Raw genomic sequence first — 25,373 nt, 5'->3', positions numbered from 1 at the left:
TGCTGGCGCTGCAGAGCACAGCCTCACCCTTTGGTGTTGGGGAGGGCGTGGAAAGGGGCAGGGAGCCCCACACTCGACACAAGGAGCCAAGGGAGAGAACAAACATTTGTGTTTGCGTTGGAACTCTGCTGTGCTTACAACCCTTACAGATAACGGTTTTCTCATGACAAGAACAAAACAGGATATCTTTTTTTTTCTTGGGGGGGGGAAGAGGAGAGAAACAAGGCCCACCAAACAAGCAAGCAAGAAGGGGGGAGTCTAGCCCCCACCCAACCTGCCCTAAAAGTTGCTGTCACTCTGCTGAGTCCAATGCACAGATCTGAATCGGTGGGGAGACCAGCAGAGATGCTGCCACTCCAGGACCATGTGAGTCACTGCCCGACCGGCAACAGCAATCTGGGGTGACCACTTGCTCCACTCCCTCTTCCCCTCCCACCCCGTTTGATCTGTGCTACTGTTGGATAAACAGCCTCGAGGCCTACAGCTCTGAGAGATGAACAGAGGGCCAACGCAGCTTAGCTTCCAAGATCTGAGGAGATCAGGCTATCCTGGGCCATCCAGGTCAAGGCAAGAGATGAACAAAGGTGGTTTGCCATTGCCTGCTTCTGCAGAACGACCTTGGACTTCCTTGGTGGTCTCCCACCCAAGTGCTAACCAGCGCCGACCTTCTTAGCTTCCGAGATCTGACGAGTCCGGGCTGGCCTGGACCATCCAGGTCACGGCGAGAGATGAACAAAGGTGGTTTGCTGTTGCCTGCCTCTGCGTAGCAACCCTGGACTTCTTGGCAGAGTCCCACGCAAGTACTAACCGGCGCCGACCCTGCTTAGCTTTGAGATGTGACAAGATCAGGCTAGCCTGGCCCATATTCAAATTCCCAGATCAGAAATCCACCTTCTGCCTTCAGTGAGGTCTCTCTGCCTCTTTTCTTCAGGGGTTTGCCAACCCATCCCTCCCCTCCTGTGCTGGAAAAAAAAGAGCCGGACGCATCGACTGAAGGAATCCACACCTTGTTCCGCCACCAAGTGGCCTCAACATCTTATTTATTCCACACTCCATTCACAGGGCCCAGAACATTTCAACCAGAGACAGAGGAAGCATAAACAGAGCTCCCTAAATCAACACAGGCCAGAGGGAAAAATTGGAGAGGCAGGGGCACCACTTGGCCGGGACCGACAAATTCAACCTTTGCGTCCCCGTGTCTGAAGGAGCGCCGGGTCGGAGAACTGGTCTGTCGCTGGGTTTGGGTGGCCACTGCTCACTTACTTCAAGCCCGGCACAGCTGGTCCAACTTTTCCTTGCAAGCTACTCATTCTCCGGGAATCACAGCAACGTTCTCGGTACCCATCTTTCACAAAACTTGGCAGCAGCTTTTCTCACCAAGAGCTCGGCAGCCAGGAGACTTCTCTTGCATTAAAAACAAATCCTGTGCCAGGTTACCTGTACATATTTTCCAAATTAAGGAAGGTTGCTGCCCCCCCTTTTTGTTTTTGCAGAATTAAATCTGCACTTGTTAATCATGGGGAGGTGCACAAAGCTACACAGAACGCTGAAACCGGGACCTGGAAACCAATTCGGCCTGCCTCCTTCTGCTTCTGGGGTTTCCCCAGTCACTGAGCAGGCCGAATCTCTGAAGCTGGAAGAATCAGAAACAAAATTGGCTGCTTTTAAAAAAAGGAACCAACACAAGTGAGCAGCGGCATTTCTCTTCAAGATGACGATGGACGAGTTGGAAAGCCAAGCTTGGAATGGGAGCTAAAATATAAAGCAAACCCAGCAAACATGCATTCTCACACGCACTACTCCCCATTTTTAATGCTGCTACATCGGCATGTTCTAGTTCATGGGAGCACTTTCAAAACCAGCTGCAGCCCACCAAGACGCCTGATGTTCCCCCCCCCCCCCCATCTCAATTTGCTGCTAGTAGAGCTGAGGCTGATTGCAGGTCAGCCCAGAAAGCACCTTTGCTATCAAAGCCAAGAAATCCTCCGCCTGTTTTCCTCAGCTCACACTGACCGCTGAATACTCTTTCAGACTCAAAGAGCACAGCCTGTCCTCCCCACCCTCTGCGCAGCCATCCCCGAAATCAAATTAATTCAGCTTATTCTAGAAAATATCACACCCCATCAGTCATAGTCAACAACATCACACAATTCAGCAGTAACTTATGGCTTCAAAATTTATTTCAGAGGCATAGAGGCAATACTCTGGATCTCTTCGTGGTGGACATTTGCTGAGGGAAGAGGAGGACTCCCAGATGGGAACGGAATGGGGGGTGGGGGTGAAAAGAGAGAGGCAGCAGGCAATTGCAGGGTTTAGCAAAGGAAACGGGGGCTTAACAGGTGACAACGGAGAGTTTTATTAACGTTTGAACCAGAAATATATTTGACCAATATCCCCATATTAGGGCAGCGAGTGATCTCAACCAAGGAAGTCTCTGGCAGCTTCAGTATTAAAAATAAATTTCAATGGATATCAGAGATCAGAAAGGCCAAACATTAGACTAACCTCTTTATGAGGTCAATCAGGATATGTTCTTGCCAATCTAAACTCAAGCTTCAGAAATGTACGTTAAAACAGGACTTTTCTTGCTACGCATTTCTCTAAAAAGAGAATTGGCGAAATTATTCTCCCTCCCCACAAATTAAAAAATGATCTCCCTCCCAAATGTCTAACACAGAGATTTTGTGCCCCCGTCAACCACCAGGCTTTAAGAACAAAAAAGGTCCTTGAAATACAAGAATCCTTTCCAACAACACGTAAATCAGGTTAATACTCAAAAAATATTAAGTTTCCTTGAAACCGCCAGAACACGGAAGTAATTTTTAAAACAGGGTTTCATTCAAAAGGGATTCGTCCCAAGAGAGCAATTTTAAGAGATTCGCCGGATGAAGGGTTTTGTAAAAAAAAAAAAAAAAAAAAAAAAATTAATTTTCTCAAGTATCGCATTAGGTTTGCAAGTCCCAAGACCTCAATGTTAAAAGATCAGAGTCGGTCGTGCGGGGCGACGGGCCTCCTGGGGAGGCTAATCCTGCTCAGGCAGCATCTGGGAGCCAAAGGGAGGTCCAGTCTAACCCCTGGTTCTGCGCCGCAGCTGGCCAGAGGTCAGGGATGGATGCTGGAGAAGGAGAGAACAGCCACGAAGAGCCCCGGATTTCAAACTGGCCGACCCTAAAGGGAATTCGTTCCCCAGCCCTGATTTCCGCTTCTTCCAGAATGAATTTGGGGGGGGGGGGCCTGCGCTGCACGTACACAGGGGGCGGCAGCTTAGCAGAGGACGTGGCCGGGGGTGGGTGGGTGGATGTGACTTTGCACACCCCTCCTTCCGCCGTGGCATGGCCTCTTCCTCGCAGCCACGGATCAGTTCGTCAGCAGGCCGGCTGCCCACCCAGCACAAGCTGTTTGCTGGATGGACGGTGGGGCTTAGTTCGGAGGCTGGCAGCAAAACCTGCGGGGGGGGGGGGGTCGGCCCCCTGACAAGACTCCGCTGAAGGTGGGGACGGGCGGGATTTGCAAACAAAAGAGCAATCTGTTTGCACACAGGCAAGCGGCTGTGGCGGGAGGAGATCCAACAGGACCCATCTGCTGTGTCGCCTTTTCCCTCCACAGCCTGCCTGCCAGCCCAAAGGCTCCTGCGTGTGTGCGTGTGGGATGAGGCAGCTGCTCTTTGGGGGAGGAGAAGAGGAGGGTCTGTTTGTTCTGCTTTTCCCCCCAACTGCCCGGCCTCCAAGCCAGAGTATTTCCCTCCAAGCCAACCATTTGGCCTGGGACATTCTAAAAATCTCACCACCGCCACCACCCGTTTGCCCCCAACACATGCCCCCCCTTTAAATAAATGAATATTTATATAGAGAATTTTATATAAAACTCTTTTCCTTTTATCACTCGTCATCAAAGTTCTGACTCAGCAGGAAGTTGGCTGCCAGGTTCTCGTTCTTCTCGCAGGCGAAATAGGCCTGGATCACCAAGCTCTCCGGGAAGCCCAGGGCCTTTAACTGGGGGGGGGGGGGGAGAGAAAGAAAGGGGGAGAGAGGAGAGAAAGAAAAAAATTCAGCATCTCCTCAACGGAAATGCTCACTCCTAGTTTCCCCCTTTTTCTTTGGAAGGGACCAACAACCAGGACGTCTGCCAAGCTCTGGCTGGAACTCCCCTCTTCGGGGCACGGACTGCCACGTCCAGCAATGCTTCTCCCCATAAGAAGATGCTGGCACAAATGGCCTTCGGACAAGACTCTGTTTCCCTGACTTTGCAGACACAAAATGCCACGCAACAGAGGGGACTTGGTTTAGCATCTGGGTTCCCATGGTGCCGTTTTAAGGAGGCAACATTTCAAACCCTCAAGCCAGGCCTGCAGCGATCCAGGGTCACAGATTCTGCCTGGCCTCCTTTGCAGACTCACATCAGGTTAGCCTAGGGTTGCTGGCTTCCAGGTGAGGCCTGGAGATCGCCCGGAATTCCAACTGTATCTCCAGACGACAGAGAAAATGGCTGCTTTGGACTGTATGACACTCTAACCTTCTGAGGTCCCTCCCCAAACCTTGCCATCCTGAAACGTCACGCCCTCATCTCCAACAAATCCCCAAGCCAGAGTTGGCCACATTACACGATCCCCCACGGACGTCCCTCCTCTCTCCAAACCCTGCCTTCCCCAGCTCCGACCCAAATGGCCAGGAATTTCTCTATCCAGAGGGGGCAACCGTCGGGTAACCCCATTCCCCAGTTCTCATCCAGCAGCACGCAACTCCATAGCAAAAGCCTTTCAGAGTCTACAAGAGCTATCCACTTTAGGCAGATGATGAGAGGGAGGGCATCTTGGCCTTCTGGGCATGGAGTAGGGGTCACTGGGGATGGGGGCGGGAGGTAGTTGTGAATTTCCTGCATTGTGCAGGAGGTTGGACTAGATGACCCTGGTGGTCCCTTCCAACTCTATGAGTTTATGATATGATCAGAGGAGAAAGTGCAGCTGAGCCCCAAAATTCTGCTGACTCAAGCAACAGATTTCCAGACCAGCAGATGGGATTCTGTGCAGAATTCAGGCATGGCTGGTGTGGGTGGTGCACAGGCATGAGGCGGTGGGCAGAGGATGCAGACCCCCGCTTCAGAGGAGCTCACGATGCAGCACGGCCTCCTCTGCCATGCTGACAATCCCTGGCCCCACCTCCTCCCAGGCAGCTCTTGCGCCATCGAGCTCCAGAGCATTCAGCCCATCCCTCCAAACGGGCCCCGGGCCCCTCTAAACAACGGGCCCCACCTGTGGCCAGGAAGCTGTGCCACCCCTCCACCGGAGAGAGCAAAGGGGGGGTCCCACCCTCTCCCCAGCCGGGCACTTTTACCCTTTCTATGGCTTCTTTTTCCTGAGGCGTGACTTGGATGTAATTCATCTGAGGGGCTTCTTCCCCGATGGCCCCCATCTCCCCTTCGATGTCCGCCACATCAGCCATTTCGCCCAAGGGTTCATTGAGCATCTGGATGAACTGTTCTTGATGCTGGCTGATTTGCTGGAGGAGGAGGAAGAATTAGGAAGAATTTTTAAACAGAGCAGTTCCTCAGTGGAACAGGCTTCCTCAGGAGGTGGTAAGTGCTCCTTACCTGGAGGTTTTTAAGCAGAGGCTAGATGGCCATCCGTCAGCAATGCTGATTCTGTGACCTTAGGCAGTTCATGAGAGGGAGGGCACCCTGGCCATCTTCTGGGCATGGAGTAGGGGTCACTGGGAGTGTGGAGCGGGGGAGGTTGTGAATTTCCTACATTGTGCAGGGGGTTGGACTAGATGACCCTGGTGGTCCCTTCCAACTCTATGATTCTATGAGGAGGCGGTCAGTTATTCCCCGGAAGCACCCCATCCCTTGTTCCTCACCATGTCAGGAGGTCACGAAGTATCACAGACGTGCTTTCAAGGGAAACTTGGGAGGAAGGCTGAGGGGGGGGGGTCCAGACAGCTGCCCTGCCCCTCCATCGGCACCCTCAACAGGTTCTCTGTTTTTCTCTGCAACAGCCCTCTTGAGCCCAACACCAACTCAGCAGTCAGAGCTGGAGTTTGCCCACGCTTGATTCAGGCAAGCCAGAGCGCTGCAGCGGTTAAAGCCCTGGGCTATGACCTCTGAGAGTGGGGTTCAAAAAATCCTTCCTCTGCTGTGATGCTCATGGGGTGACTTTAGGCCAGGAACGGTTGGTCTAACTCACTGGAGAGCCAACATGGTGTAGTGGTTAGAGCGTTGAACTAGGATCTGGGTAGACCCACCTCAAGAGGTGGTGAGCTCTCCTTCCCTGCAGGTTTTTAAGAAGAGGCTAGATGGCCATCTGTCAGCAGTGCTTTAGGCAGATCATGAGAGGGAGGGCACACCTTGGCCATCTTCTGGGCATGGAGTAGGGGTCACTGGGGGTGTGTGCGGGAGGTAGTTGTGAATTTCCTGCATTGTGCAGGGGGTTGGACTAGATGACCCTGGTGGTCCCTTCCAACTCTATGATTCTATTCTAAGCTTGCTGACGACCTTGGGCAAGTCATGCTCTCTCAGCCTAGCTTACCTCACGGGGTTGTCGAGAGGATAAAATGGAGAAGGAACGACGGTAGTCGCTTTGGGTCCCCCACTGGGGAAAAAGGCAGGGCGCAAATCCAGCCAATAAATAAATAAAAACTCCCAGGAACGTTGTGAGGATAAGACAGAAGGGAAGGGACCACGTACACCACCCTGAGCTCTGGGCGGAAAGGGCAGGATCTGATCTGGTCTGCACAAATATAGCGGGCAAAGGCAGACATCTCAGTTTTAACCTCAGTGCTGCCTCCAGACGCATGAGACACTGAATGGAGCCCCACAGCCCACCCCCGCCCCGGTCATTCACCTGCAGCAGCTGAGGGTTTTCTTGGCCCAACTGCTGGAGCAGAGCTGGGAGCAGCGCAGGGTTCTGCTGGATCACCTGCCGCATGTTCTGGAACTGGGGCTGGTCTCGCAGAAACTCGAGAGGATTCTCTCCTGTAGGGCCCAGGAGGTGTTAGAGCTCATGCACCCAAGAGCGGTCCGCGTTACCCTGAAGCATCATACCCCCCACCACCCCATTTGCAGCAGCAAACTGGGGATGGACCGGGGGGGGGGGAAGAGTACAGGAAGGGAAGAGCGAGGGAAGGTGTTTGCCCAACTGCAGGAGTCCCCGCTATCGCCAATGCTTAATCCCCCTTCCCCCAACCAATACCTCCAGGAATCTACCGACATGGAAGCGAGGGGAAGGCAACCCACCTTCCGGGGCTGGCTGCTCTTGGGGCTGGCTCTCCTGGAGGGGGGCGCTCTCTGGTTCCGGGCTGCCTGGGATTCCCTGCGACGCCAAGAGAAGCGGAGTTAATCATGGAACCATTTCTGTCTTGGGTGCTTTTCCAGACTCCTCTCCCCAGACACATTTTGACTGATCGAGTGACCAGTAGACTTGAGATTATTCACACGTGCTCCTAAACCAGCCCAAGTGCAGGCAGGATCTGCTTCTTGTTACAGAAATTCCGGGAGGATGGGGGGTGGGGTGCAGTTGGGTGCAGAAATTTGTCAAGACACATTTTATAGAATCATAGAGTTGGAAGGGACCACCAGGGCCATCTAGTCCAACCCCCTGCACAAGGCAGGAAATTCACTACCTCACACACACACACACACACCCAGAGACCCCTACTCCATGCCCAGAAGATGGCCAGGGTGCCCTCCCTCTCACGATCTGCCTAAGGTCATAGAATCAGCATTGCTGACAGATGGCCATGTAGCCTCTGCTTAAAGACCTCCAGGGAAGGAGAGCCCACCACTTCTCGAGGAAGCCTGTTCCACTGAGGAACCACTCTGTTAGAAAATTCTTCAAACACCTCTAGACAAGTGGGGGGCATTTAATTTCCCCTCCCTCACTATTTCCTGTCTCCCTGAAAGTCCCCAAAGGCTCTCCCCCCACTTTTCCTGCTTTCTGCTCCCCTTCCCACCCACCAGCCAACTTACCTTTATCTGCCCACCCCCCATCTTCAACTTTCCCTTCTTCCCTCCCCCTGGCAGCCTCTCCCAAGGAAAAGTCTGGCCCAGTTATGGTGAGCCAGCCTGGCTGTCGAGCTGGGCCCAGCTGCACAGAGGAGAACCTGCAGGGATCTGCATGGAGCCCCTTACTTTCCCCTGTATTCCCCTCCCCAGGCTATTGCTCTTCTTCTGGCAAGTACCTATATCCTCAACTTCCCGTTTCCTTTTCTTATCCCTTTGCAGCCAGCAAAAAATGCGCACCAGCAGCAGCAGAAGAGTTGGTTTTTATACCCCACTTTACTCAACCTTTAAGGAGTCTCAAAGCAGCTTACAATCACTTTCCCTTCCCCTCCCCACAACAGACACCTTGTGAGGCAGGTGGGGCTGAGAGAGTTCTGAAAGAACTGTGACTGGCCCAAGGTCACCCAGCTGGCTTCATGTGGAGGAGCGGGGAAACAAATCCAGTTCACCAGATTAGCCTCCGCCGCTCATGTGGAGGAATGGGGAATCAAACCCGGTTCTCCAGATTAGAGTCCGCAACTCATGGGGAGGAGCAGGGAATCGAACCTGGTTCTCCAGATTAGAGTCCGACACCCATGTGGAGGAGTGGGGAATCAAACCCGGTTCTCCAGATTTGAGTCCACTGCTCCTAACCACTACACAACGCTGGCAGCTGACACGTGTTGTGGTTGTTTTTGTTTAACACCACTACATTGTTAGGAGATGGGTGGGAGCAGATGGAATGCCCCACTGGCAGAAGGGAAAGGGAAACCCAGCAAATTTTAAACAGCCCTTTCCAGGCCTGTGCAACTGAGGCACGCTTAACTCTGCACAGGCTTTTGCTGCCATCGACTTGCGTCGGCAGCTGCTTGTGCTCACCGGCCTGCTGGGCTGCCGGCCTGCTGTGGCTCCCGCCAACCCCGCACAGGGTGAGGGCCGCGGGGCCTGGAGTGCACGGAGCTGTGGTAGCGTGAACAGGTTAGGCGACAATGATTCTGGGCCCCCAAAATCACTAAGAACCCCCCCCCCCGAGTCATGGCTCCTGCAGAGAATACCACAAGGGACTCCTTATTGCGGGGAGAGGTGGACTTCTAGCATCTGCTGCAAGAAATACGGGGTGGGGGACGCGGAGCCAGGGTAGATGAGAACCACACAATATTAACTCGCTTTACCCTTTGTGTCACACTGAAATATTAATGCAGATCTAAAGCTCTGTACGTGTGTGAGTGCTGTTAAGTCACTTCCGACTTACAACGACCCTATGAATTAGTGACCTCCCAAACGTCCTAACATTGACAGCCTGGCTCAGGTCTTGCAAACTGACAGCCGTGGCTTCTTTTATTGAGTCAGATCTAAAGCTACCCACTGACAAATGAGGAGGGATGCAAGTGCTATATCACAACTTTGCTGTGACCGCCACCCAGCATTCAGCCCCGACTTAGAATCACAGAGTTGGAAGGGATCACCAGTGTCATCTAGACCAACCCCTGCACAATGCAGGAAATTCCAAACTACCCCCCTCACACACCCAGGGACCCCTACTCCATGCCCAGAAGATGGCCCCCCAAAAAATCCTCCAGGATCCCCAGCCAATCTGCCCTGGAGGAAAATTCCTCCTTGACCCCAAAGTGGTGGTTGGCATTACCCTGGGCAGGTAGGAAAGGGCTACAAGAGCCAAACATTTGGGGAGGGGCTGTGGCTCAGTGGTAGAGCATCTGCTTGGCATGCAGAAAGTCCCAGGTTCAATCCCCGGCATCTCCAGGTAAAGGGACTGGGCAAGTAGGTGATGTGAAAGACCCCTGCCTGAGACCCTGGAGAGCCGCTGCCGGTCTTAGATAATAGTGACTTTGATGGACCAAGGGTCTGATTCAGGAGAAGGCAGCTTCATGTGTTCATTGATGCAACCCTTCCTGCCCTCCCTCTCATGATCTGCCTAAGTGCACAGAACAAGCATTTCCTACTATCCTTCATGCACAGTACCCATGATGCCCTTTGCAAGATCTCAGCTAACCTCCCAAGTAGCGTGGCATCCTCTAAGCTATGCTAGCAGGAAGGATGCGCCAGCCATCGCCACGCCCATTTCAATGCCCCCCTTCCAACAGGGTGTGGCCCAGGAAGCATGTCGCCATGCCTATTTCAAATTGCCAAAGCCAGAGAAAGGGACACAGTATTGTAAGGCAGAAAAAGATTAGAGAAAACCAGCGAGAGGAACGGAAGCCAGAAACCAGGGCTCCATAACCCACAAAACCCTCTCTCCTTTGGAAGAGGAGAAAGGTCTTAAACAGCTAACAAGACCAGCGCCAACGGTCTCCTCACCGTTAGCAAGTACTCCACAGCCCGGTGAGGGTTGTTGTAGCTGGCCCGGAGTGCCGCCACCACCCGTTCTCGCTCATAGCCCATCGACATGATTTCAGTCAGCATCGTCTCGTATTCCGAGCCGGTAACTAGAGGCGGAAGGAGAAGGCAGGTTTAAAATTAAATCTAGCCAAGAATCCTCCGTATGCCAGTTTTTAATGAATGGTTCTATTCCTGGAGTCGCATTAAAGGTGGCAGAAATTCCTGATGGAAGTTGTCAAGACTAGGACCAAAGTTTAAATTATATTCAAACTGAAAGTGTATAGACAAGATAATTTTTGTGCACTGTTTATGTTGTTTCTCAGTATGTGCCAATAAAGGTCGATTGATTGATTGAGAAGGCAGAGTAAGCATTCGGCAAAGGAACTCCCTACTGCATGAACTACCTGGCCCTTTCGCACGTGGGGAGAGAAGTCCTGTTTTGGGACCCCAACCTTTAGGAGCCGCCAATGGCTAGAAGTAGAATCCAGGAGTCAAGCTCTCCAGAACCTCCCACTGCTAGAGTGACTTTGCATCTTCGAACCCCTAAAAGATCACTGTGACCAAGGGATCCCAGAATCTGGCTGCTAAGCCTTATTTTCATCTCTCCACAGGGGGAGATGGGCCAATTAGGACTCGGGAGCTCTAGCCACTAGACCTCTTCCAGAAATGTGGCGACAGCCTACAACTCCAGTGTCAGAGCCTGCTGCTTCTGCAGGGCAGCCTCCCACGGCACAAGCAGGCTCAGTGCAAGCAAGCTGCCCCCAAACAATGCCTCGGCCCTAATGTGGAAAATTCAGCAACAGCGGAGACTGGGGCCCAAAGGAAACCCACAGAACAGCTCCCAGCAACAAGCCCCACGGCAAGCAGAGCCTCCGGCTCCAGCTGGAATCTTCAAATTGTTTATTTTAAATCCCAGCCTTCCATGTGGAACTCAATGATTTTTTTTTACCATGTAAGTCCACCTTTCTCCTCCTATGTCTCCACCCCGCCCCACTTCTGCACTCCAAACCCTAAAACACAAGAAAACGGTAGTGGCACCTCTGCGGTAAACACAGCCCACCTGCAAGTCCCAGGCTGAAAACCAGTGACCCCCACTGCATGCTAGATGGATCTCTCTTCAGTAGGGCTGCCAACCTCCAGGTGGTGGCTGGAGATCTCCCACTATTACAACTGATCTCCAGCCTATAGAGATCAGTTCCCCTGGAGAAAATGGCCCCTTTGGCAATTGGACTCTATGTCATTGAAACACCTCACTTCCCCGAACCCCACCCTCCTCAGGCTCCACCCCAAAAACCTCCCGCTGGTGGCAAAGAGACACCTGGCAACCCTAGTTGCCAACCTCCAGGTACTAGCTGGAGATCTCCTGCTATTACAACTGATCTCCAGCCGATAGAGATCAGTTCACCTGGAGAAAATGGCCGCTTTGGCAGCTGGCACTGAAGTCCCTCTCCACTCCAAACCCTGTCCTCCTCAGACCCCACCCCCAAAGTCTCCATGTATTTCCCACCCCAGAGATGGCAACCCCATCTATCAGTCAAACAGCAGTAGGAGCAGCGTTTTGACCAGCAGCAGCCACTAGAGGGCAGCAGCACCTCCCCGTGAACCTGGGCGTACACCTGGGAAGCCCCGCCCAGGAGGGATTCCGGGGACACCCAAAAGTTACCAGTCCAAGCAGAGGGAAAAGGGGAGGGCGGCCCACTGCAGCCAAGCAGGGCCGAGAGCTCTCCAAGGCGGCCTGTGAAGGAAAGGATCTCACCTACCTAAGGTGGAGGCTGCGTCATCTTCGCGTCCCATGCTACCTGAAGAGGGAACAGAGCTGCGAATTTAAGAGAGAGAAATAGTAGCTGGGTACTTCCAGATCACTGGCCAAGAAAATTGAAAGAGCAGCCGATTTCCCCCCTTCAGACTCGCAGCCACGAGCGGATGGCTCTGGGCACGGACATGGCTGGCAGGCTTCCATTACAGAATGGGAAACGAGGGGAGTCCAGGCACTAAAGCTAGGAGGCAGGCTTGGTCACAGGCTTGGCCCCCAAAGTGTGTGCTTTGTCCCGCCCCCCCTTCTTTTTGGCACCTCCCCTCACCATACCCAAGCCCAAGAAGAAACCCCGGCTGTACTGGAAAGGACCTTCACAGACCACAGATGCTGCCATCTTGTCTGGAGCAGGGTCAGATGCGAGGCCTTTCCAGGGTAGGCCCTTGCTTCCGCAGACACCAAGCTGTGCCCAAACCCATCTCTCAACACAGGTTGCCTCCTTGGCTACCTTCCAGTCCCCAAACACAGGGATTCTGCTGCCAGGGATAACAGCCAAGGATGGATCCAGGTAGCTTCTGACTGGCCACAGAGATGAAGAAGAGTTGGTTTTTATATGCCAACTTTCTCTACCACTTAAGGGAGACTCAAACCAGCTTGCAATCACCTTTCCTTCCCCTCCCCACAACAGACACCCTGTGAGGGAGGTGGGGGTGAGAGAACTCTAAGAGAGCTGTGACTAGCCCAAGGTCACCCAGCTGGCTTCATGTGAAGGAGTGGGGAAGCCAACCCGGTTCACCAGATCAGCCTCCGCCGCTCATGGGAAGGAGTGGGGAATCAAACCCAGTTTTCCAGATCAGAGTCCACCGCTCCAAACCACCGCTCTTAACCACACGCTGGGAGACTCCGTCTGTGTCCCAGTATGTGAACACACACATGAAGCTGCCTTCTGCTGAATCAGACCCTGGGTCCATCAAAGTCAGTATTGTCTACTCAGACCGGCAGCGACTCTTCAGGGTCTCAGGCTCTTTCACATCATCTACCTGCCTAGTCCCTTTAACTGGAGATGCCAGGGATTGAACCTGGGACCTTCTGCATGTCAAGCAGATGCTCTACCTTTGAGCTAAAGGCCCCTTCCCAGGTGCATCCTGTCCTGCTGCCCCAGAACTGCCCCTGGTGCTGGATTTGTAGAACTGCCTACCTAGAGCTAAAACGCCTCTCTCCGTCAGACAGTTCTGAAATCCCCGATAAGTGACGGAGAGCTGTTGAGCAGCGGGACAAAGAAGGCTTACCCGACTGTGGTTTCCAGCGGGGAAACAGTCATGGACTCTTCAGGGGGCGGCTCCTCGCTTAAAGGAGCTGTAGCTGCTGCGGGCGCCACGCTTGGCCCAGAGGGTGGGGTGCACTCCGAGGAGGGGGCTGCATCGCTGGGGGAGGGAACGGGAGCTCCGGAGCCACTTTTATTCTGAGCGGAAAAACCAAAAGACCCCTCAGGAAGGGAGAAGGGGCACAGCGCAGAAAGCCAAACAGATCATCAGCCTTTGAGGTATTGGGGAGCAGCCAGAAGAACCCCGCTGCCCCTTGCAACCGGCAGCAACACACCATCCCACGGCTCAAAGCCCTGAGATAACAGATACATCACCAGAGCCAACGTGAAGGCCTGTGGGGGAAACAGAAACATCAGCCCCCCCCCAACAGTTCCAACAGAAGGGCTGTCTCCTTCCCCCGTGTCCCAGTGCACCAACTGCAGTCATCAGGCAGACATCTATTGGCCAGCCCATCACTTAGGGTGGCCTGTCTGGGCTCGACCAGAGCCTGGGCCTTTTCCATCATGGCTCCAGCTCTGCAGTGTGGGCTCCCGGAAGAGGTGAGAGGGACCCCCCTTTGGAGATCTTCAAAAGGCGCTTCAAGGCCTGACTGTTTGCCAGGGCTTTTGAGGGGGGTTGAATGGCAGGCATCTTTTTGGAGGGGAATTTAGGGTTTGTTATTTTATCTTCAGTTTAGTGGGGGAAGTTTTAACTAGTATTGTAATCTTCCTTGAACCAAGAGGAAAGGCAGGGTATCTATGTTTTAATAAACAAAGGAACAAACAAAAAAATTGAAATTTTTGGTACCATTGATAGAAATATCAGCTCTTTTGGAAGGAGCAAAATGCTTTTTAAAACAAGGTTTGAATCAAAACTGACAGCATGCCTTTTTAAATGTAAGACTAAGCACGCATTAGTGTGTAATTCCTGGATATACACCACTCAAATCCAAGATGTGTTTCCACACCAAGAAGTTGCTCCCATCTCCTTGAGAGGAAAAGGCAGGTTCTTCTTTGCTTTGGCCTCGCTCGGTAGAGACAGAACGAGCCGGGGCCCTCAAGCTGCCGTCCCCTCAACCTGGACGCCTGCGATCCACCTTTGTGGTCCTCAAAAGACTGTGATAAAGACGGTTCTATGAAAAAAGCCCAAAAGAAAAAAGCCCACAAGAAAATTGTCCACAGAAAAAAGCCCACACGGGGAAAAGCCCACACAGAAAAATACTCATATTTGAATACTTAATATTATTTATTTGTTTTGTTTTTAAAAAATTACAGCCATAACATAAATTTCACAACTATTAACATTAACAATTACTTAATAAAAAAATAACTAGATCAGAAAGAACCGTGTTTTATTATTTCCAAATCATGAAAACCACTATTTGTACTGGTATGATAATACCTGATAAGTATTCATTTTTTATTCTTACATTTCACATTAATTTTATTCACACTTCTGTAAAAGTCTCTTATTTGTTATTTAACTATATACTTTATTCCTTTACAGTGATTATTTGACATGAAATTAAAGCCATTTCACTGTTTTAATATCCCTGCCAGTTCTTTCATTTGACATGAAAATGAAGCTATTTCACTGTTTTTATATCTCTACCAGCTGTTGAAAACAAACCCGGAATGAACGGGGACCCCCTGGATTACCGTAAATGAGGGACTAACATTCAATAATAAATCGAGTAAATAATAATTCAGATATAAATCTTTACTGCAAATTAGCCAATCTCTTATCTTCCACCTGCTCATACTCCTGCACAGAAGTGGCAACCATGTCATGTAGTGCCTCGTATCTTCTCTTTTTCACCTCTGGGCGACCTGCTTGTGCATTAGCCAATGTTAATTTGTGGCAAGCCAGGTCCCTCTGCAGTCCATCAAATAGAAACCACACACAGGGATGACTGCAGTGGAACAGGGAATTAAGAGCATTGTGACCGTTTTTGGTGACCGTTCAAGGGCTGCATCATGATGATTCCATATTCTTATAGGAAACTGAGGATCTCTACCTGCTGCACCCTCGATATATGTAGAAAAGAAGTACGTGAGCACCTGATTGTAGCTGTCTTCATCTGGAAATGTGGCGGCAAGCTTTTCAAAAACACTTCTTACATCATCTACCACCAAGAAAGCCAATAGGTAGACCTGGCCTCCCGATGGGACTCAGCTGGAGGCCAGGTCTACCAAGAGGTTTTTATGGCAGTAGACCAGGCCTCCAGATGAGGACTCTGGATGGGGGGCAGGGGTATGGCAGGGAGGTGCGCCAGAGGCCTACTTCAGCATTTGCCTCAAGTCTGAGTTGCACAGGCACACTACTGACTTGCACAATTATTACACAACTATCTTATTGCTGTTTTTTTTAAATGTACATTATGAGTTTTTTTATTTTTGTAGTGCAAACAGTGGAGTTTTCAAGAAGCTAGAAGAACAATGATGATTTACTTGGGGTTTGAGTATCTCGCTTTTCGCACTGTCAATGGAGTGGTGACTTGGAGATGCAGACAGAATCGCTCTATAAAGTGCCATTCAATTATAAAAACAAAAGATGACAATGTAGTTCAAGAACCAACAGAGCATTGTCATGATTCCTGTCCTCAAAAAGCAGCAACAAACATTGCCAGAAGTAAAATGAGGGAAGACATGGGAGCAGTAACTGCTACTCCTCGCAATGTAATGGGAAATGTGCTGTCAGTTAAACAGTGATATATTGGCCCATATCATCCCTTGCAAGAAGTCTTCTCTGTCACAGAACAAATGGTAATTTGCCTAACCCCAAAACCATAAATTTTGACATCCCTGAAAAGTACAGTCAACTCATACTTCACGATTCAGGTGTGGAGAATCCAGACAGAATTCCGGTTTTAGGTGATAAGAGATCTTATGCTCGAATTGAACAAAGATGGCACATTTCATAAAGTGCCAAATATGTTTTACCAGCTGTACACGTGGCATGGCAAGGTGGGTAATTCATATCCGCCATGTATTTACATTTTACTCCAAAAAAAGAACACAGACACCTATAATAGAATGTTTCAAATAATGAAGCTATTGATTCCAAATCTGGCACCTCAAAAGGTTTTAGTCGATTTTGAGAAGGCTTGTATGAATGCAGTGAAGATTGCCTTTCCACACGCTGAGGTCAAAGGTGTTATTTTCATCTGTGTCAGAGTCTCATTAGGAAAATCAACAATGTTGGCTTGAAGACTGAATATGAAACTAATATGAACATAAAAATTACACTGAAGTCTCTTGCTGCATTAGCCTTTGTTCCAATAGATGATGTAAGAAGTGTTTTTGAAAAGCTTGCCGCCACATTTCCAGATGAAGAGGTGAAAAAGAGAAGATACGAGGCACTACATGACATGGTTGCCACTTCTGTGCAGGAGTATGAGCAGGTGGAAAATAAACTTACTTAAGGAGATTGGCTAATTTGCAGTAAAGATTTATATCTGAATTATTATTTACTCGATTTATTATTGAACGTTGGTCCCTCATTTAATCCAGGGGGTCCCCATTCATTCCGGGTTTGTTTTCAACAGCTGGCAGAGATATAAAAACAGTGAAATAGCTTCATTTTCATGTCAAATGAAAGAACTGGCAGGGATATTAAAACAGTGAAATGGCTTTAATTTCATGTCAAATGATCACTGTACAGGAATAAAGTATATAGTTAAATAAATAAGAGACTTTTACAGAAGTGTGAATAAAATTAATGTGAAATGTAAGAATAAAAATTGAATACTTATCAGGTATTATCATACCAGTACAAATAGTGGTTTTCATGATTTGGAAATAATAAAACACGGTTCTTTCTGATTTAGTTATTTTTTATTAAGTAATGGTTAATGTTAATAGTTGTGAAATTTATGTTATGGGTTGCAAAATTTATGTTATGGCTGTAAATTTTTAAAAAACAAAACAAATAAATAATATTAAGTATTCAAATGTGAGTTTTTTTCCGTGTGGGATTTCCCCATGTGGGCTTTTTTCCATGTGGGCTTTTATGACCGTGGGGTTTTTTTGTGAGCAATTTTTTTGTGGGCTTTTTTCATGTGGGTTTTTTTCTGGTTACCCACAAAGACAGCTACAGACTGGGACGCCAGGCGTTTATTGCCTTGGCAGAGGTAATGCCAGTATTGTCAAGGATATGTTTATGGCCCACATGTGGCTAATTTGTCCACAATATGTTGTAATAGGTCTGGTGATAACACACTTCTGAGGAGTTTAATTTGTCCAGTGTTCTGAAGTTCAACTTGGTATCCAAATATGAAGCTCGCCCTATTGGGAATGCATGAGACTGTCTCTTTCTCAGTAATATACTCTCTTTTTTTTAACTGCAAAATTTGTGTTTTTTATTTCTACTTTCCCCCTCCCTTACCGGTCATATGGCAAAAAAACAAAGACACACCTGGCAGCAGGTGGGGTAGTTTGCAGCACTTTTTCTTTAATACTGGGCTGCTTAGGCAAGTATATTTTTAAATTTCATAAAGATACTGAAAATTGTACAACTGTATGTGCTAGCTAAGTTATAAACGACGCATCTTATACATTACTAAAGCAGTAATAGAAGTCTAGGATGAGTAAGACAGCTAAGTGTCGCATATATTTCCATCCCCCCATTTCTATTTTTTTCCAGAACAGAAAAAAACAACCATGGCTTTAAAACGCCTGAAAATTTTACACCTCTGGCCGTCAGAAAGTCCTCCTGACCCTGCTTTCTCCATCGTACCAGCTACTGCCAGAAGACACCTCCAGCACGCCCACCTTCCTGCCCCAAACCAGCCTTACTATGAAGAGAAATGCCCGACCATACCTTGGTGACCATCACCACCACAAAGTTCTTCTCATCGATCTTGTACTCCTTGATGGGGACATCATCGCTCAGGATCTTGCCGGCATATATGAGCTTCTGGCCCGACACCGGGAAAGCGTCCTTGCCCTTCTCGGCCTCAATCTTCTCCTTGAGAACTCGCACCTGCGGACCAAGACCAAAACTGGCTTCACCATCTGCCTTGGGCTGAGGGTCCAGGAGGCAAATCCTTCTGCTCCCACCAGCACTGAGAAGCACGGAGGCTAAAGAGCCATCTCCCAAGTCACAATCCTTCAGTACTGTTTCAGCTCTTAGGTAACTTATGCTTCATTCCCAGTGAAATGACAGAGCAGAGCCAGCGTGGTGTAGTGGTTAAGAGCAGTGGTTTGGAGCGGTGGACTCTGATCTGGAGAACTGGGTTTGATTTCCCACTCCTCCACATGAGCGGCTGAGGCTAATCTGGTGAACCCGGTTTGATTCCCCACTCCTCCACATGAAGCCATCTGGGTGACCTTGGGCTAGTCACAGCTCTCAGCCCCACCTACCTCACAGGGTGTCTGTTGTGGGAGGTGGGAGGTGATTGTAAGCCGGTTTGAGTCTACCTTAAGTGGTAGAGAAAGTCGGCATATAAAAACCAACTCTTCTTCTTCTTCTTCTTCTACCAACGTTTAGGACAGCAGAACTTTGTGTTTTCTGCCCTCTTGCCAGCCACACCAAATGCTTATTATTACAATGATCCCTTTTACTCCTAGACGCCCAAAGAAACCACAATCAGGCCTAGCTGGAATCTTTTCCCTTTAAAGGGAATGCTCCCCATTCTTGCACAAGCAGAACCTAACCTACAGGAGAAACATCTATGCATTTATACACAGTCACTATCTAGAAAAACAAGCAGAGATTCTGCTGCGCTTGAATGTAGTTCTCCGTGATGCAGGCTTATAATTTGAAATCAAGTCTTGAATTTGTCATTGGCTTGGCTCTAACACAAGACAAATGACTGAAGGGAACTACAGTTCTTGTAATTTAACAGAGTGGAAATCAAGCCTTGAATTTAAAAACAAAAACCTCCACTCATAGGGAACACCAGCTAGTCTTGCCAAAACACTGGTGATTCTGGATTCATTTATTTGAAGCTTGGAAGTAATTTGAGATCAAGTTGATAATGGGAAGTTACTGCTCTCAACAACGTATAGCTTGATGTTATGGCCAGCACAGGCGGGGGGGTGGGAGGACTTGGACGGAGGGTTTTGCAGGCATCTGGATCTGTATGGTTATTTAGTCCCTCCCAACTACAGTTCCATGAAAACAAGATTGTACTCTGCTAGAATTTCAGGAGCAGTCTACACACCCATCCAGAATAAAAACAGTTCGCTGGGTGTGGGGAAAGAATTCATGTTGCGTTACCGTCTCCACACGCGTAAGTAACTCACAGAGATAGTTACTTATGAAACAGAGATATGCCCTGGCCTTAGAACACTGTAACTCTGTTTAGAATTGTACTGTAAAAGCTATAAAGTAGACCACGTCTCAGCCATGAAATTCATTGGGCGACCTTGGGTGAGTCATACTCTCTCAGCTTGAACTACCTCACAGGGTTGTCATGAGGATAAAACAGAGGACAATATACATACCAAAGTGGCTTATATGAAAAAGAAGAGTTGGTTTTTATATGCCGACTTTCTCTACCACTTAAGGTAGACTCAAACAGGCTTACAATCACCTTCCCTTCCCCGCAACAGACACCCTGTGAGGTAGGTGGGGCTGAGAGAGCTGTGACTAGCCAAAGGTCACCCAGCTGGCTTTGTGTGGAGGAGTGGGGAAACCAACCCAGTTCACCAGATTACCCTCCACCGCTCATGTGGAGGAGTGGGGAATCGAACCCAGCCTCCAGATCAGAGTCCACCGCTCCAAACCACTGCTCTTAACCACTACACCACGCTGGATTCAGTAAGGTATGAAAATATTTGATAATGGATGAATAAGCACTCCCAATACATTTTAACAAGTTCATTTTGGCATCCCTTCCTTAGAACAAACTAGAGAAATCTGTGCAATGCCATAGCATAAAAAGTCAGACAATTCAGTGGTTTCCATTGTCCAATAAACAGCGTGGGTTATCACTTTATTTTAATTGAGAATGAGCATTGGGAGGGAGAAGTCGTCCTATGCCCCCAAGCAATCTCAGACTGAAGGGGGTCAGGGGAACTGCAGGAGTAAACCAACAGCCACGAAAGCTAGTTATTTCAGGAAAGGCGCTACGGCCCCAGTGCAGTGCTAAACCAGAACAACTAACGCTTGAACAGTGTGTCATGGAACCCCAAAACGTTAAAACGCTGGGACTAAGGACAGGGTGTATGGCATGTGTGTGAACACATGGTGCACATTTCCAAGAGAGCAATCCTAAAGAGAGTTACTCCGGTCTAAGCCTATTCCTTTCAACAGGCTTAGACTGGAGTTACTCTGCGTAGGACTGAGCTGAAAGAAATAAACCCCGACTGGGCACGAAGGTGCTGGGCACAAGGCTAACTGCACATCCAAGGGGGAGAGAGAGACACAAAAGACATGTTCCTCGGGCATGGCGGCAGGGTTACCAACTCAGGCTTGTGAAATTCCTGAAGATTTGGGGGCACTGCTCGTGGGGGAGAGAGGCTAGATGGCCGTCTGTCAGGAGTGCTGATTCTGTGAACTTAGGCAGATCACGACAGAGGGCAGGAAGGGTTGCGTCGGTGTTTGGCTCTCGTGGCCCTTTCTTGCATGCGCAGGGAAATGCCAATCGCCACTTTGGGGTCAGGAAACAATTTTCCTCCAGGCCAGACTGGCCAAGGATCCTGGAGGAGTTTTTGTTGCCATCTTCTGGGCATGGAGTAGGGGTCACTGGGGGTGTAGTGGGGACACAGTTGATGCTGTAAACTTAGGCTGATCATGAGAGGGAAGGCAGGAAGGGTTGCATCAGTGTTTAACTCTTGTGGCCCTTTTCGACATGCCCAGGGTAATGCCGATAACCACTTTGGAGTCAGGAAGACATTTTCCTCCAGGACAGATTGGCCAGGGATCCTGGACGGTTTTTTTTGGGGGGGGGGGCATCTTTTGAGAATGGAGTAGGGGGTCACTGGTGGTGGTGTGTGTGTGGGGAAGTAGTTGTGAATTTCCTGCAGTGTGCAGAGGGTTGGATTAGGTGACGATGAGGGTCCCTTCCAATTCTGTGTTTTTATGATGAATGTTTGACTCTGGTGGCCCTTTCCAACTCTATGATTCTATGAATTCGGGGGAAGGATGTCACCTACAGCCTATGAGTTTGCTCTTAGACCCGCCCTCTGAAGCTGTCATATCCTCCAGGGGGAACAGATCACTGCGGCATGAAGATCACTCATAATTCTGGGAGAAGTCCGGGCTCCCCGTCCCCCCTCCGACCCACAGGCTGGCAACCTTAGCAAGCAGATCAACCAGCGGCTCCGCAGCCATGCGTCAGGGGCTCCTGCCCACCCTCAGATTGCAGCAACACCCTTATAAGAACATAAGAAAGGCCCTGCTGGATCAGACCCAGGCCCATCAAGTCCAGCAGTCTGTTCCCACAGTAACCAACCAGGGTGCCTCTGGGAAGCCCACAAACAAGACGGCTGCAGCAGCATTTATCCTGCCTGGGTTCCACAGCACCTAATATCATAGGCCTGCTCCTCTGAGACTGAAGAGGATAGGTATGCATCGTGACTAGTATCCATTTGGACTAGTAGCCATGAATAGCCCTCTCCTCCATAAGGAAAGCCCTGCTGGATCAGACCCAGGCCCATCAAGTCCAGCAGTCTGTTCACACAGGGGCCAACCAGGTGCCTCTAGGAAGCCCACAAACAACACGACCGCCCTGCCTGTGTTCCACAGCACCTAATATAATAGGCCTGCTCCTCGGATAGGTGTGCATCATGACTAGTAGTATTCATTTTGACTAGTAGCCATGGATAGCCCTCTCCTCCATGAACATGTCCCCTCCCCTCTTAAAGCCTTCCAAGCGGGCAGCCGTCACCACATCCTGGGGCCGGGAGTTCCACCGTTGAACTATGCGTTTGGGGGAGGGAGGGGGGGCATGACAGAAAAGGAGCACCAGGACCCCGCCGAGGGAAGGGAGGGAGGGAGGGAGGCGCTCGAGCGCGTGGAGGAGACGCGGGGAGCGGCGGGGCGCCTGGCCCCGGGAGGGGGGGCAGGGGGCGAGCTGGCTATCTGGCCGACCCCCCCCCGGACACACCCCGCGTCTCCCAGAGGGAGGGCCCTCCGCCCCGGCTCGGCCTCCAGGCCCAATGCGGAGGTTGGGGGGGGGGGTAAAGAGGGGGCCCCGCCCGCCCGCCCCTCCCTCCCTCCCTCCCTCACCGTCTCGTCAGGCTCCATGCGGATCTTGAAGGTCTGCTGCTGCAGCGTCTTCAGGGTGACGGTCACCGCCATGGCGGGCGGGGGGGGGTCAAACTGACGGTTCCTCCCAACGGACTCGGCGGGAGGGAGGGGGGCCCCACAACAACATGCAACTTCACGCCGCCGCCATTTTAATCCCGCCCGCGCGCCACTTCCGGCCCCGGCCGGGCCCTCCCCACGTGACGGGGGGGAGGCGCGCGAGAGGCCGCCGGCGAGGCGCGCGGCGCCCACCATAGAGACGGAGGCCAGAGGGGCCGCCCGAGGGGACTTAACTTCCGGTTGTGGTGCGACGCGGTGGGGTGGGGGGAGAGAAAGGAAAGCGCCAGGTGGGAGGGGATGCGGAGGCGTGCACATGAACACGTATACTGAATATACATCTGAACACGTATATATGGACACACACATATATATATATATATACACACACACACACACATATACATACATACACACACTTATACTGAATCAGACCATCAATTATGTTAATATGCTTTGTTATGTCTGTTTTTATTTTTTAAATGATTTTTTCTTTTTTCCCCTCTTTTATTATTAATTATTATTGCTTATCGAAATATATTAAGTAAGGGGAAAGTATAACATTAAAATAATGACTTATAAGGATTAGAAAATATTAATACAAAGGAGACACCAGATATTTGTATGGAGGGAGGAAGTCAGTGGGGAAGTCAATTATTATTAATTATATTTAATACTGAAGACATGCACCTAATTTTTTTTTATTTTTTATCGAGTCAAAGATTGGTATATAGGATGTCAAATGAGATGTATAGCAATTATTGAAAAATAATAAAAATATATATTTTTTTTAAAAAGACCATCTGTCCTTCAAAGTCAGTGGTGTCTACTCAGACTGGCAGCGGCTCTCAGGCAGAAGTCTTTCACATCACCTCCTTGCCTAGTCCCTTTAACTGGAGATGCCGGGAACTGAACCTGGGCCCTTCTGCATGCCAAGCAGAGGTTCTACCCACTGAGCCACGCCCCCTCCCCACAGCTCTCCAGGGTCTCAGGCAGGGGTCTTTCACATCACCTACCACCTGATCCCTTTAACTGGAGATGCCACTGGGGATTGAACCTGGGACCTTCTGCAGGCCAAGCAGATGCTCTGCCACTGAGCCATGGCCCCTCCCCATTAGAGCACCAGACTCCGCCAGTTCCCCTTATGGGATGGAAGCCGACCAGGTGCTGCCCTTGGGCCAATCATGCCCTTGGCCTAACCTGCACTGGCCAAGCTCCCTGTGGGTCCCAGAGATCTCCCAGAATTAAAACTGGTGGGTTCAGTGGTGTTATAACCCTTATGAGGTCCCTCCCTCCCCCGACCTGGAAGACCCACCAGGAGATGGATGGACAGTTCTGGCCACCACACCTAAAAAAAGGACATTGCAGAGCTTGAGAAGGTGCAGAAAAGAGCGACCAAATTGCACAGGGCGGCTAGAGCAACTGCCCTATGAGGAGCGGTTAAAACTCTTAGGGCTGTTTAGCTTGGAAAGAAGGCGGCTAAGGGGAGACATCATACAGGTCTATAAAATTATGCATGGTATGGAGAGAGCAGACAGGGAGCTTTTCTCCCTCTCTCATAGCACCAGAATGCGGAGTCATCTGTTGAAGCTGTTGGGTGAGATTCAAAACAGATAAAAGGAAGTATTTCTTCACACAACGCATAGTTAAAAGGTGGAACTCCCTGCCCCAGGATGTGGTGATGGCTGCCAACTTAGAGGGCTTTAAGAAGGAAGTGGACATGTTCATGGAAGAGAGGGCTATCCATGGCTACTAGTCAAAATGGATGCTAGTCATGATGCATACCTATTCTCTCCAGGATCAGAGGAACAGGCCCATTATATTAGGTGCTGTGGAACACAGGCAGGATAATGTCGCTTCAGTTGTCTTGCTTGTGGGCTTCGTAGAAGCACCTGGTTGGGAACAGACTGCTGGACCTTGGTCTGATCCAGCAGGGTCTTTCTAATGTTCTCACAGAAGCCAGCCCACCCCCCACCCCCCCGTTTGCAAGGCTTGATCTAAGCGGTTAACAATTGGCTGTTCTGGAGGTCAGTGATTCATAAGGTTGCCATAAATCGGAAGCAACTCAACAGCAGGTGTATACATGGACCCTCAAAAAGGCAAATCAGCAAGTTCGAGATCAAGTCAAGCAAGACAGAAAATGAGCACCAGGACCCCTGAACTTTCCCTAGAAGCTAAAATGACCCAACTGAGGCTATCGTACTTTGGTCACATCATGAGAAAAGTCATTGGAAGAGACCATGTCAGGAAAAGTTGAAGGCAGCAGAAGAGGAAGACCCAATGCGAGATTGACTCTATAAAAGAAGCCACAGCACCTCGGTTTGCAAGACCCGAGTGAGGTTGTTAAACACAGTACGTTTTGGAGGACACTGATTCATAGGGCTGCCATGAGTCAGAAGCAACTTGACAACACTTAATACACACCAGACCTGACCCTCGCCACACACCACCCAGAAATCTCAGTGAATTCCTCCAACCAGTGTTGGCAACCCTGATTACAGGGTTGTTGTGAGAATAAAATGAAGACTGAAACAAGTTGCTTTGGAGCCCCACTGGGGAAGAGGGGGTACATACATCAATAACCCCCCCATGAAAAGCCACACTGCTGCTACTCAATTCCTAGCTGTGCTTGCAGGCTTCGAGTTCTCTAAGCTGTCCCTCTAAGCTGTCCCTCTTCTACTACAGCATACAACACAGACCTACCAAGGGGTCATAGCCAGCCAATGCCATTAAAAACCACATCAGCCCTAAGCACT

The 25,373-nt window shown here is 50.0% G+C and overlaps 2 protein-coding genes across 2 annotated transcripts in view; both read right to left on the bottom strand.

Moving 5' to 3' along the window:
- LOC130478459 (tetratricopeptide repeat protein 39A-like) overlaps nt 1–1,310 on the bottom strand; it is a 41,902-nt gene extending 40,592 nt beyond the window's left edge. The window contains exon 1 of the mRNA XM_056850673.1: nt 1,264–1,310. Within this exon, the coding sequence (XP_056706651.1) occupies nt 1,264–1,310 (47 nt within the window). The remainder of the gene's footprint in view (nt 1–1,263) is intronic.
- Nucleotides 1,311–3,852: 2,542 nt separating this feature from the next.
- RAD23A (RAD23 homolog A, nucleotide excision repair protein) lies at nt 3,853–22,684 on the bottom strand. Its single transcript, XM_056859949.1, has 9 exons — nt 22,543–22,684; nt 18,187–18,348; nt 13,351–13,523; nt 12,069–12,124; nt 10,288–10,415; nt 7,228–7,303; nt 6,836–6,966; nt 5,331–5,495; nt 3,853–3,992 (listed from the first exon to the last, which is right to left on the bottom strand). The coding sequence occupies exons 1-9, from the start codon at nt 22,612–22,614 to the stop codon at nt 3,879–3,881; spliced, it is 1,077 nt and encodes a 358-aa protein (XP_056715927.1). The 5' UTR covers nt 22,615–22,684; the 3' UTR covers nt 3,853–3,878.
- Nucleotides 22,685–25,373: the final 2,689 nt, after the last annotated feature.

This window comes from Euleptes europaea, chromosome 1 (assembly GCF_029931775.1).
Source record: "Euleptes europaea isolate rEulEur1 chromosome 1, rEulEur1.hap1, whole genome shotgun sequence".
NCBI lineage: Eukaryota > Metazoa > Chordata > Lepidosauria > Squamata > Sphaerodactylidae > Euleptes > Euleptes europaea.
Note: the sequence above shows the minus strand (reverse complement) of the source record. Positions and strands in the feature narration are given on the sequence as shown.